The sequence below is a fragment of the Lupinus angustifolius genome, chromosome LG08, assembly GCF_001865875.1.
Source record: "Lupinus angustifolius cultivar Tanjil chromosome LG08, LupAngTanjil_v1.0, whole genome shotgun sequence".
Taxonomy (NCBI): Eukaryota; Viridiplantae; Streptophyta; class Magnoliopsida; order Fabales; family Fabaceae; genus Lupinus; species Lupinus angustifolius.
The window spans coordinates 5,517,825-5,531,165 of NC_032016.1; the positions used below are offsets into that span (position 1 = coordinate 5,517,825).

The 13,341-nt window shown below is 31.5% G+C and overlaps 1 protein-coding gene across 1 annotated transcript; it reads right to left on the reverse strand.

Annotated features, from left to right (window-relative positions):
* Positions 5,031–11,040, reverse strand: LOC109353591 (homeobox protein knotted-1-like 1). The gene is made up of 5 exons (XM_019595923.1): positions 10,319–11,040; positions 9,889–9,999; positions 9,509–9,662; positions 6,339–6,592; positions 5,031–5,314 (listed from the first exon to the last, which is right to left on the reverse strand). Exons 1-5 carry the CDS (start codon positions 10,550–10,552, stop codon positions 5,162–5,164), a joined length of 906 nt encoding a protein of 301 aa, XP_019451468.1. The 5' UTR covers positions 10,553–11,040; the 3' UTR covers positions 5,031–5,161.

The following is a 13,341-nucleotide window of genomic DNA, read 5'->3' on the forward strand; positions in this document are numbered from 1 at the left end:
AATTTATACTATAATTCCTATACATGTGAAGGAAGTTATTCTAACAATTCCAGTTCCGTCTTCCTCAAACATTATTGACTCTTGGATCTGGGAGGGTAGTGCAACTTGGTTCTACTCAACTAATTCAGGTTATTGGTGGATTAAGAACAATGACGAGGTCACGATTGTTCATACTCAGTGGAGTTGGTTGTGGAGACTGAATGTTCCAAAAAAAGTCAAATTTCTTGGTTGGCTCTCTGCTCATGATTCCTTGCCTATTAACTCTCTCCATTTCAGGAGACATATTACCATCTCCCCTATGTGCCCTCGATGTATTAATGATAGTGAAGATCTTTTCCATAACTTTAGAGATTGCTTTCATTCTGCACTCCTATGGCATCGTTTGGGTTTTAATGATCAAGGCTTTTAGACTACTGTCCTTCATGTTGTGGCTGGTGAAAAATATAAGATCTTACAATGGGAGACTTTTTTTGACAGGCTTCTAGTGGGCTTGGCGGTGGTGAAATAATTCAATTTTTGGCACTACTCCATGGGATTCAAACTATGTCACTAGGAATGTTCACCTCGATCTTAAGGATCGGTTTTCTACTGATGCCCTTTCCATGGATGTAGCTTTGGCTAGTACTCACTGGTGTCGCCCGAAGTTTGGTTGAGTAAAACTTAATGTTGATGGAAGTTGCACTATTCGTGATCAAATTATTGGTGGAGGAGGAGTTATCCAGGCCCATGCTGGAATTTGGCTTTCAGGTTTCTCTAGTAAGTTTGGAAATGGGTCTCCCATCATAGCTGAGCTGCTTGTTATTGATCATGGGCTTCGGTTGGCTTGGGATTGGGGCCATCGAGCTGTAATCTTGGAGAGTGACTGTCTTGAGGCTATTCACATAATCACCAATAAGATGCAGGTTCAACTTCAACATCTGGAACCAGTTATTCATAGCATTGCCGATTTAGTAAACATAAATTGGCAGGTTCATATACAACATATTTTTCGGGAAGGAAACATGATGGCTGACTTCGTGGCCAAGCTTAGTTTGAGTCTCCAAGTCTCTTGGATGTTCTAGGATACACCACCTGTAGGAGCTTCATCTATCCTACATATGGATTTGTACCCTGTATTTTAGTTTTGTTGTTTTTTTATATTTTCGTTGTACCAAAAAAAAAGGTTAAGTTGTCATCCCATGTAACTCTAAGTATTGTTACCAAATTATTTTGACATAGAGAAGTGTTAGTAACGATTTTTTCAATAACTAAGTTGAGAAATATTTCAGTTTCTTGAGACTACTCATGTGCTAGTATTAGCTTAAACAGACTAAATATTAGAATTATTGAAATAGTATAGAGGTTTTCATCTTCATTGGACTATAGTTAACGAGATAACTTGATTTCATTTCAGATGTGTAGTTTTTTGGTACTACCAACTATCTCTTTACTCTTTTTTAATAAAGAACTAATCTTTCTTTTTTGAGTTTATTGTTGCCCATCCCAATAAATGTTGGTATAAAAAATTGAACATTTAACATTTTGGTCTTTCTGAGATCTGATGGGACGTTCATTATAGACTAATGTCTTATTGGTATCAGATATATAGTTTGAGAAAATGTAAATGGTTATTAGAACACCAAAATATGATTATGTTTCGTTTTAAAGACTTGTTTCCATTTTTTCCCGAAAAATAAAATAAAAGCTGTTTAACATTGAAGGAAAACAACATAGTACTATCCGCAAAATGCAACATCTCAAGCCTTTGGGCCTTTTGTTATTTACAAGCTCCACAAACAGTCGTTATTTTATGACTCACGAACCGTTGAAAACTCCAATTAGGCATCTAGAAAGGCCTTTTTGGGAAGATAGTGATGCAATATGCAGCAAGCTCTGTAGACAACGGAAATAAATTTCCTATAAACTCCTAATAAATTCAAACTCTAAAAAATATCATTATTTATAATCCAAGACAATTGATAAGTAATTTTTTTATTAATTAGATGAATAGATAAATTCTTCAAATAGTATTGTTATTAAGGGAAACTTCAACAATTCTTAACAAGGACCTCATGATATTACTTAAGGTAGAGAAAATGAAAATTTTACATTAAAATTTGATGTTTTATTATACGAAGTTGTAGACTTTGCTTTTCATTGTTATTTTTTTAGAATTCCTTAAACAAAGGTACTTGAAGACTTGTTAACACATATCAAGTTATATTCTTGTTATAGAGACTTCAATGCAAGTTATATTCTTGTGAAACTTAACGAGATCAACAACCTAGGGTTGTTTTTTACGGTATTCAAGATCTGCCAAACAACTCATTCACCTTTAAGTCAAGGTTCTCTGACCATGAAACACAATTTTTATAGGCATTTTTTTCTTTTAAAAGCGAAGGGGGAGAACACACTTAAAATGATGGCTTTATTCTTAATCTCTTTGTTTGGCATGATATTGTCAACATAAAAATTATATTCAGTATGCTAGGAACATGTAAATTAGAGTGATAATATGAGTTTTATATATTATTGTTAAAATAGGTATAGATAAGAGAGATTCTTGATGAACAAGAAAGAATGAGAAAATGTTATTGAATTGAATTCCAAAGTTACATTGATTATCTATATAAAGGGAAGAAAACACTAACTACCCTAACCAAATTAACTAACCGACTAACAAAAGCTCAACTATTTTAACATTCCCCCGCAAGCTGGAATGTATCAAGCATTCCAAGCTTGAAATAATTGTGTTGAATACGATGATATACTCTAATACCTCCTCTTGTTGGTGAGCTAATATTCGTCTCCCAATCATGAAATCTGAATGTGAAGCAATACTGACGCTTAACCACCATTTGACAGAAGCAATTTCATCCGATGCTTAACCATCTATTTGACAGAAGCAAACCGATCATAACGGATAAAAGAGATAAAAGAGATGGACCTTAATCTTCATCCTTATATGTTGCTTCAATGAGGAAAAAAATTACACACCATAATGTTGTGTGTTTAATGACAGAGAGGGGTAAAGAAACTAGAGTAATAAAAAAATGAGAAATAATTGGGGGAATAGATCAAAGAATGTGTAGATTCTTATTGTCATTGAGAAGAAAATATTGGTTCCAAGCTACTGCATTGATCTTGAAACCTGAAACAACTAATTTCAAACACCACAAAGGATTGCAAATAGCATCAGAACGCATCCAGAAGCAGCAAGGAGAATCTAAGGCCTCCTTTGAGAAGCAAATGCACATGCAACCTTTCCTTCTGCACTTGCCGGATCTGAGGCTTGTGAAGTTACTCTTTGATGAAATGATGATGGAAGAATCTACTTTTCTCTCTTGCAGCTTCTTGCGTGTTGAAGTCTTTGACATACCATGTAAAACATGGTGGATTCCATGATGAGGAGAAGAGAAAGTGAGAGAATCAAAATCTTGAATGTAGAAGAATGAATCTTGAATTATCTTTGAAATAGAATGTATTGATCTTTCTCTTCATAGTTTGGCAACTTTTCAGGGCACACCTCACAAACATTCATGTAGTTATAACCACGTTCTTCACGAATTTTTTTCAGCTCTGGATTCACAAGTGCCTTATCTTAATGTAAAGATTGGGTCCCTGTCAAACTTAATAACACTCATAACTTTGTTGTTTTGTATCTATCTCTCTTACCCTCACATTTCCTTCTTTGTTTCCAAGACTTCATCTTTCTTGAATCTTGGAAGAATTGGGTCACAAGTGGAAGCGATTAAAAAAATAATTATGCTCTGATACCATGTTAAAATGGTAGTAGGCATGGATAAAAGAGATTCTTGATGAATAAGAAAGAATGAGAAAATGTTATTGAATTGAATTGAATTCCAAAATTACATTGAATCATCTATATAAATGGAAGAAAACACTAACTACCCTAACCAAATTAACTAACCGACTAACAAAAACTCAACTATTTTAACAATTATCAATGATCCACCATTCATATACATTTAATCTTTATTGACTATTCAAAAATATATAAATGAAGGATGAAAATATATTAAGTATGTATAAATATTGCATATTATTTAGTAAACTGTGTATTTATTGTTAGAATTTCTGACAATTTATGGGTCACAAATATAATTCTATAATTGTGTTATGACTATTATTTAATTAGCCAAAATATAAAATGATTTTCAATAATTTAATTTGGTGGCTAAGGGCATATGTGTCATGAAATAATATAAGTGTAGATACCTTCAGGCAATTTCTGATTTTTGATGAAGGGACTGAATCAGAATTATTGCAACTTAAGTAGTAACCGCTTCGGGGTTACTTTTATGGGTTATGGTCTCATTTGTAGAGCAACAAGTTTTCAAGTGTAAGGTTAAGGAGAATAAATGTGGATTAGGATAGTGTTATCCATAAGGATAAAACACTATCTAGTCATCCATAAGGTAACTATAAGGCATCTCTCCTCACAAGGCACACACTCAAGCTTTTGAGCTCTCTCATTCCCCTCAAGAGAAGCATAAGGAAAACCATCAAGTGCTCTAACATCTGGAAGATCATCACACCCTCATACCTTCGAGATTCCATATGGCTAATCAATGTATGTTCTTCATCTTCACCATGAAATCAATTGAGGTTTCTTCGGTCTAGACCATGGTTGTTCCATTTGGGTTTATGTATGGGCATAAACATTACGTTATGGGAACGAAGCCATGGTCATAATGATTTCTGCGTTCAATCTAAGGATTATAAATGAAGAAATTCTCCAACAAGTGGTAATTGTCAAAAATTCTAACATTTATTACAAAGGAAAAACCTTGTAACCCCTAAGGTAAGCACTTTCACAAGAACCGCTTGTCCAACAAAATGCTGAACATACTCTTCACCTTGTGACTTTTATTCCTTTATAATAAGAGTTTAATATTTTTATATTGTTAGTTTAAATTTTAAAACTTTTCCATCATATATCATTTATTCGTATTACATTAAATCCTTATTCTTAATCTTTATTTAGCCTTTACAATTACGTATATATAAGCAGACCCGGCATACTTTAAGATATAAGTACAGTTCCAAAAACTTAACATATGATGGAATTTATATGTATATACATGACTATAGCATACAAGGTACAAGTAGAAGGAAATATTCAGAAATCGTGATATTGAGGACCATTTCCAGAATTGAATTACATAGGTCCTCCTCCACTCACACCCTCCATAATGGCACATCGCATATCTTCAGATGGTTTCCAATGTCGTTTCCTCTGATTGATAAACCAATTATTTATCTGCTTTTGATCCAGTCCAGTCATTTCTGATAGCTTCACTTTCTCCTCCTCCTGGCAATAGAATATAGTTTCTACGCATTTATATAAATTTGATATTTTGACTACTAAAAATGGCAACAATGCTTGATTGACTAATTAGTTGTTGGCTAAAAAGTGCACAAGATATAAACTAATATAGCATGTTATATTGTATAATGTTTCAAACATTATGTGGTATGTGCATGATGTTTCTTAAGTCCATATTATGCCAGAAAAATGAGGCTATATATAAACACTATAGAAATCATTTACATTTCCAAAATCCTAACAATATGATGACACTTTTATCTTTAGGTCTATTTGCAAATTGAGTTTTGAAGGAAAAGAAAGGGAAATGAAATGTTTCAAAGCTAATTCACAAATGTATTTCATAACTCTCAAGCAATTTGTTTTCATTCTCTCCTTCCAATATTCAACTCGCAAACAAATACTTAAATTTAAAGGCAAAATCAATAACTTATCTTTCCAATACTTGATAGGATTCTTTTCCGAGGATACAAACTTAATTTTTTTTGGGTCAAATAAGGTCACTTATTAGCATGTAATCCTCTTTCATATCTTACCAAACACACACTTTGGCAAGGCATGCAATAGTATATATTTTTATCCTGTAACAAGCTTATTTGACAAGAGATAAGTTTGAAACTCAGTTTCATTAAAAGAGTTTTTGAAAAGCCTCAGTATTATAACCCCTAATTTAAGAAGAGTTATAAAGTGAACTGTCTTATAATCCTCTAACTTGTAAACTTTTTGAGATCATTTTACCATTTTCAGCCAATTTATCAATTAGTATCCTTTAACCCTTTAGCCCTATCTTTTCAGCCTTCAAATAACTTTCCAGCTTTTAGCCTTCAGTCATTTTCACCAAACACAGCCAAAGACTTTTGGAGTTGGATTATGAGATTTTAGGATAATATCTCAGCTACCTACCTTCCAAAGGTAAGCAAATCTAAAAAAAACACTTGCTAATAGTCACGGTCGAACACCAGTTATGCGACTGCAATAAATATACTTTATGATATTTAATGACAATTACCGTAGGATATGGCCATCTATAGTGAGTATTCCACCAATCCATCAGTGCCATCCTTGCATCCTTTGGTAGCTTACCCTTTTTCCTTTCCTTTAGAAATTCCTTTCTCAAGCTACTAAGATATCCACTATACTTATGAAGAAGCATTTCTTTGAGCTCTTTATCATCACTTGGATGTGTGCTAGAAGATTCATAAGCTTCAACTGATTCCACATTCTCACAATTTAATCCATTCTCTGAAGTCCCGGCTTCCTCATCTGACAACAATGAAAAACACACAAGGGATTCAATGACTGACCAAACTGCATGCTGATTTAGAATTAATCAACTTTCATAGTTTTCTTAAATGTTTGCACTGAACAAAAGGATAAAGCACAAGACACATACATAGAAAACATAGGTATTTTATGCATTGGTTAACCGACAAGGATCTATTGTCCCAAGCTTACCCCGAACCCATCACAATGAAGCAAAAATAGAAAAAGGTCACGAATGTTTAATTTTTTTAATTGAAATGACATATTGTGATTAGTATTAGACAGACTTGAAGACATGCTCGATGACAAAAGATCCTCGTCCTTTGTTAACAAAATGTGCTTAGATTATTTATTTTTATTGGGGCTTAATTGGATGCAAAGTTGATGAAGTGTTCTTGTTAGTTGGTGAAAAGCCAAAGCTTGCAATAAACATGAAGATTGACAAAAAGTTGAGTTTACCTATAATCATTGACTGGCAGTGCTGCAAAGTGCAAACTATACACCAATTATTATTAGGTAAAGTCCAGCGTTACACTTTTCTTTTTAATTTCTTCAAGACATTGGATTGAAATGGTCCCCCCCAAAAAAATTTCTACCTATGACTGAGTACTCTGTCATTTTTAGCAAAAGATCCAACATTTCACTTTCAAGTACGACAAAGAATGCTGATTCCTCTTCATAAATTTAATCTCCATATATATAGAAACTAAATGCAAAGTTTTACTTGGGATTTTCAAGAAATAGAACGCCAAAAAACTGTCACCATGTACCTTATAATAAGTATAGCTAAAACCTTTACATATCATTACTTATCACAGGACTCCGAAAACCAATAAATCAGTTTCTCTTCTATTGAAATTGTAAGTAACAACAGAAGTTAAATATTGAAAATGAAAAGCAAAAGCAGCTTCGACATCAAAAGGAAACTATATATAGCATGTTAACCTCAATACAGGATTAAATTAAACGTGCATAAGATACAAAAGAACCATAGGATGTAGCTAAGATCCTTGGTAAGTGATGTTTCTGCATATGTATTGGAGTAACTAAAAAGTCCTGATCTAATATTTGAAAACTGTTTAATGAAGGAAAAGAAAAACTGTGTCCATGTAGAAATGGATATTAATGCGTTGTATGGAGATCACCTGTCCTATTTTAGGTGTTCTAATGGTCTCCCAATCCAATTAAAGATTGACATGTAATTAAAAAGAATAATCATAAAATAACTTTTGTATGTTACTTGTTGAAATATGATTGGTTTGGAACATGAGGATAACAACTTTTGGGACAGGTGATCATTGTTCGTATTGCGTTATCAAAATAACTATAGCAGGTGCCAATTACCAGATGCAAATGGGTAACCATAATTTCAGAAAGAATCATCTCCGATACTAGAAAGATAAGTTGTTGTTTTTATCCTTGCAAGTGACATATCATTATATCTAAACAATAAAAATGTAATATCTTTATGTTTTTATGTAGTTGCCATCCTAACTCCGTAATTTTAGGATACAAAGAATTGTCTCCAAAGTTTTAAGATGTATTTAACAGGTAAGAGATGGAAAATGTTCAAATAACAAAAACTTTAAATTCATGCCATATAGCCCTACTCTATTGGGCTTGTCATATGATCCCATGGAGACAGATCTTCAAAATTGTGCTTACTATGAAGCGACTCAACCCTTCAATTTAAAATTTTCAAATACTATTTCCTAATCCAATGTTGAAATAATAAATACTATTATAGGGCCATTGCCATAATTACATCAACATGGTACTTTCCTTTTGGAGCATCAACCACTCGTACGCACATGTTTAAGCCATTGGGATTACAGAATCCAAGATGACAGCAAAAGCTAGAGACTGATTCTTCAACAATGGACTACTATTAAGGCAAGTAAATTGTAAATTTTGTGAATTAGATGGGAGATTTTCATTATTGTTACAACATTCCTTTATGGAAAAGTGAAAGATTTGACACCACATCTTGACCAAAATCTTTAAGGCATTAGGTTTATGAGTCCACTCACTTATATTATTTAACTCATCAATTTTTATCAATGTGAGACTTTTTCATTCACACTTAGAATACTCAACATTAGAATGTTCGGGGTGTTAGGTTAAATAAACGTTTTCAAATTAAAGATTACAAGTAATATTATATGTTATCATTTCATTCTATTTTTTTTTAATTTATACGATGAAAATAACATTTTTTTAAACTAAACAAATATTTCATCAGTAGAGAAGCTAGGAAAACATCATAGATGTACCTTACTAGTTTTTTTGTTTTAGACATTTGCTGTAAGTTGCATATACATCTATGTATTTCATCATTTGACAAGCTAGGAAGACATTATATATGTACCTCACTTTTTTTTAAACATTTGCTCCCGATGCATAATGTATATATATACACACACAAAACAATGTCCTAAATTATTTTTGTGTGGAACATTGCATTAAGAAATCCGATATTTAACTGGTCAGGTGTGGGTGACATGGGGCCCTCTAAGTAAAGATTTGATTAAGTGTATGAAATTATTATGCTGTCATATGGATTGATATTTAAAATTATGCACATATTATTTAAGAAATTATGAAGCTATATATAAAATTGATGCAATTAAAATGAGAACTATATTAAGGAGAAGACAAGAAATATAGATAAATAAGAGGAAATATAAATGAGGGTATGTTGAAAAATAATATATAATTATGTATTAGAGTTTCTAAAAAATCAAAATATTAAAAAAAACGTAGAATGGATGTATTTTCATCTTTACTATACACAAGAGTGTCAGCACCATCCATATTCTCAAGTTAAAACAATAATCAATACAATAATAAGTAATAAGAAGAGTCATATCCACATTTTTTTCAGACATTAATTCAACACAATTTAAGAGTCATTACCGGAGCGGTTGTTGTTTATATCCAATGGCATTGTTAGTGTTCCCTTACAGAGGTTGTTGAATTGTGATTCCATATTGCACAAAAACAACGTCGCTTCGTTGAAGGGCTTAGACAAATCCTCCTTGAATTTATGAACAACTTCGCAGTATGATTCCTAACATGTGAATTATACCAACAACAATTCAAATCTTCATTCAGAAACTATACATAAATATCCTTCACCTTACATTTATGTGTGCCTATACTTAGGAAAAGGAGAGACGAGTATCCAACCTGATTTAATTGAACTATATATATGATATACAATATGCCAAAATATTTATACCCAAAATATAAATAAAATATATATATATATGGATTTGAGTAAAAAAATAATATACCATGAATTCGTCGAGCTCGGGATCATCTCCGATCTCACCTCGAGCACCGGTGGGGTGACTTTCACGGCCTATTTCTTCAAAGACAGACGCCAGTTCTGGTGGTGCTCCAACCTTAATTCCAAAAATTGCATTATTATATATGCTACTTCCATTTAATATTCATAATCATATTACATGTATAGTGGTAACTTATTTAGACTTCTTCTCTAATTTGGAAATGATTACTTTTTTCTTAGAGAATAATTTATCCTCCACCATTTATCTTCAATAACCGTGCATAAATATTATAGGAATTTTAGCTTTTAATTAGATATTATATATAACATATCTTATTTGAGGAGTAACATTAATTTTATAAGAATATTGTATAGATAATCTAATTAAAAAAGAGAAGAGAGAACAAGTAATAAGAATGAACTTGTATAATAACCTTTTGGCATTGTATGTATGCAGACACTAAATCTGGATAAAGAGGATGATTGGCGATCTGGTTTTTGATAAGCCGATCCGAGTTACCTGAACCCGGTTCGGGCTCTTCCAGTTGAAGATAATCATTAGCCGCAGGTCCTAGATGCAATTCAGAAGTAAAAGCAACGTTGCCAACTCTAACAACATTATCTGGACATGATAGAAGAGTAGGGTTCATCTTGAAAATATCTTCCATAACTCACACGCTCAACACAACACAACACAACCCAGTTTTTGGTAAAGAAATAAAAGAAATTACTAATATATAACAGTTGAGATAGTTTGAGGGGAAAAAGCAGAGTTAATAGATAAAATATCTAGTGGAAAAGCAACAAAATGGTACTGATATACAGTGTGACATATATAGGTTTTCTTTAGAGACTGTAGAGACAGCTATGTTTTGCTTAAGGTTGAAGAATTCAACAGCGACAAAAGTGGGAATTTCTTTGGTTGTTTTGGAGAAAGGAAAGTTTTTGAGTGTGTATGTATGTTTGATACAAAAATGTAATGATAGTGACACTGTGAGAGAGAATAGTGGGTTAAGGATGAAGAGAAGAAGGAGAAAGAGTGGGTTACTACGGAAGCAGGATAGAGACCAGACCTTGGTTTTACTTTTCCAAGAAAACCTGGGGAAAGGAACAAAGGAAAGAAGACAGGTAGAGAGAGATATATGATGTCTGTGAAAGAAAGAAACATGGAAATGACTCATTCTGCCTCAATAATGATGTATTTATTGCAATATTGGTTTCATAAAATATATGAGATATTTATTCATTAAGGTTTTTTAAAAAAAAAATTGGTACCACCTTACTACCTTAGTAGAAAGGGAGGTGGAGTTTAAAATAAAGAAAAATGTGAAATACTATCATAATTATATCATTCTATTTATATTTATAATGATATTTTTATTCTTAAAATTAAGAGTAAAAATAGTAGTTTTTTTTCCAGGTAGTATATGATTAGAGATGGCAAAATGGGCACTGCCACTGGGTGCACCCGCATAGTCTGTATTTTTTGCGGGCATGGCATACAAAATTTGCCTATTTGCATGTTTCGCCCGCCAAGTTTGCGGGCATTTCTGTTGGGTCCGAGAGGTCCATAAACATAATTTAAGGAAAAAGTAAGAAATTTTAAATAGGTTATGATGTAATGTAATTTTTAATCCCTAAAAAATTGTAATCTAATGTAATTTGTTAAACTTCATATAAAATATCAAAAAATTTGTTAATTTTTTATCTTCCACTACTTTATTTAATTTCATTTATTATATGAATTTTTTATTTTTTAATTATTCAACAATATCTGCGGACCGCCCGCTAGCCAATTAGCCCGTTTTAAAACGGGCATGACATTGAATTTTGTCCGTTAACCAATGCGGGCATGCCCGCGCCTGCTTAAATTTTTATGGGCATTTGTGGGTGCAGGCTAAACAGGTTAGACAGCCTGTTTTGCCATCTCTATAGATGATCTCTACTTATTATTTTGGGATTTTTTCACACTTGAATAAGGTTATTTTGTTATTATTTTAATTCACCTAAAAAAATAATAATATTAAAGAACCCAATTCAACATCCTAAAATAACATTATAAAAAAAGTGATGTATTATAAGAATAAATTAATTGAAAATGATTTAGTTATTATTCCTTGGAAGATAAATATTCTTCGTCATGGGATATTCAAGATTTGAATTCTCAATTCTATGTTGCTATGTAAAAGTTCACATTATTTGAGTATAAAATGAGTTACATTTCACTTTATTTACAAAATAGATTTCATTTTGGTCCCTAAAAAAAATTGTATTAATTTGACCGTAAAAATTAAAAACTCATATTAATCTCTAAAAATATTAAATATAAATTAAATTAGTTATTTTAAATATATTTTATGATTACTTTTTTGGACAATATTAAAAACTATTTTGAAAAATGGAAGTGAGTGTTTACTCTTTACAAAATAAATATTGATATTAATCTGAAAATAATACAATAAATTGTTCTATTATGGATATGATCATTTAGAAGAAATGAGTAAATATAATCCATCAAACACATGCCAAAAAATAATATTACTTATAGTAAAAAAACATTAAAATTGTAGAGTGTAATAAATGTATAAATATAACACATGTGGTTTGACCTTACATAATAAAAAAAATTAATATCATTACATTTTTATTTTACTTATATTTTTAAAGGTGTGTTGGAAAAATGGATAAAATCCTTAGATGCTTATTACACTATATCTTATAGAATGTTTGACTGATCTTTTTTTAGACATTTCTATTATTTCTTTTTATTTGTCCTTATTAAATGTTTTAACTCTTTTGTTGTCTCTAATAAATCTTAATTTAAAATTATGATACTTTCAACTAAAAATAATGAAATATCAAATAAGAATAGAGTAATAATATTAAGATATTTTTCAAAGTGTAAATAAAGTTAGAGAATAAAGTATCTCCTCATACTAAAGGATAATTTATCTCCTTAAAATTACTTATTGTTTAAAGTGTGTATTATTTTTTATTTTTATAATATATTTTAAAATGAAAATTTCTAGAGAGAATGAAAATAAAACACATGTAAGCAATGAGTAATTTTAAGGAGATAAAATATCTTCTAATATGAGAAAATATTTTATTCACATAAAATTAATCAATTAGTGAAAATATCTTGTGCACTATTTCTCAAGGTTTAAAAATACATTTTTAATATGTAATCATGTAAACTTAATCTTTCAAAATACTCGTGCCTTCACCCCTTTATGCCCATTTTATTTAGAAAATAATTTCCATTAGACATCAATGACGGAGACAGCGAAAGAAAGAAAGGAAGTGTGTGAATGAAATGTGTTTGTGTAGAAGACATATGACTCTGGCAAATGCAAAAGGAAAGACTGAAACAGTGCAAGGATTTGACAAGGTTAAGGTCTTAGCTATGTAGCTTATTGCGTCACCCATTGATATTCACCCACACATCACATTCTGC

Excerpts from the sequence above, each read along its gene's own strand:
- LOC109353591 (XM_019595923.1), bottom strand. The coding sequence starts at position 10,552 with ATGGAAGATATTTTCAAGATGAACCCTACTCTTCTATCATGTCCAGAT. Across the intron at positions 9,663-9,888 it reads CCGAGCTCGACGAATTCATG|GAATCATACTGCGAAGTTGT; the intron begins GTATATTATTTT and ends TTCACATGTTAG. Across the intron at positions 6,593-9,508 it reads TATAAACAACAACCGCTCCG|ATGAGGAAGCCGGGACTTCA; the intron begins GTAATGACTCTT and ends CATTGTTGTCAG.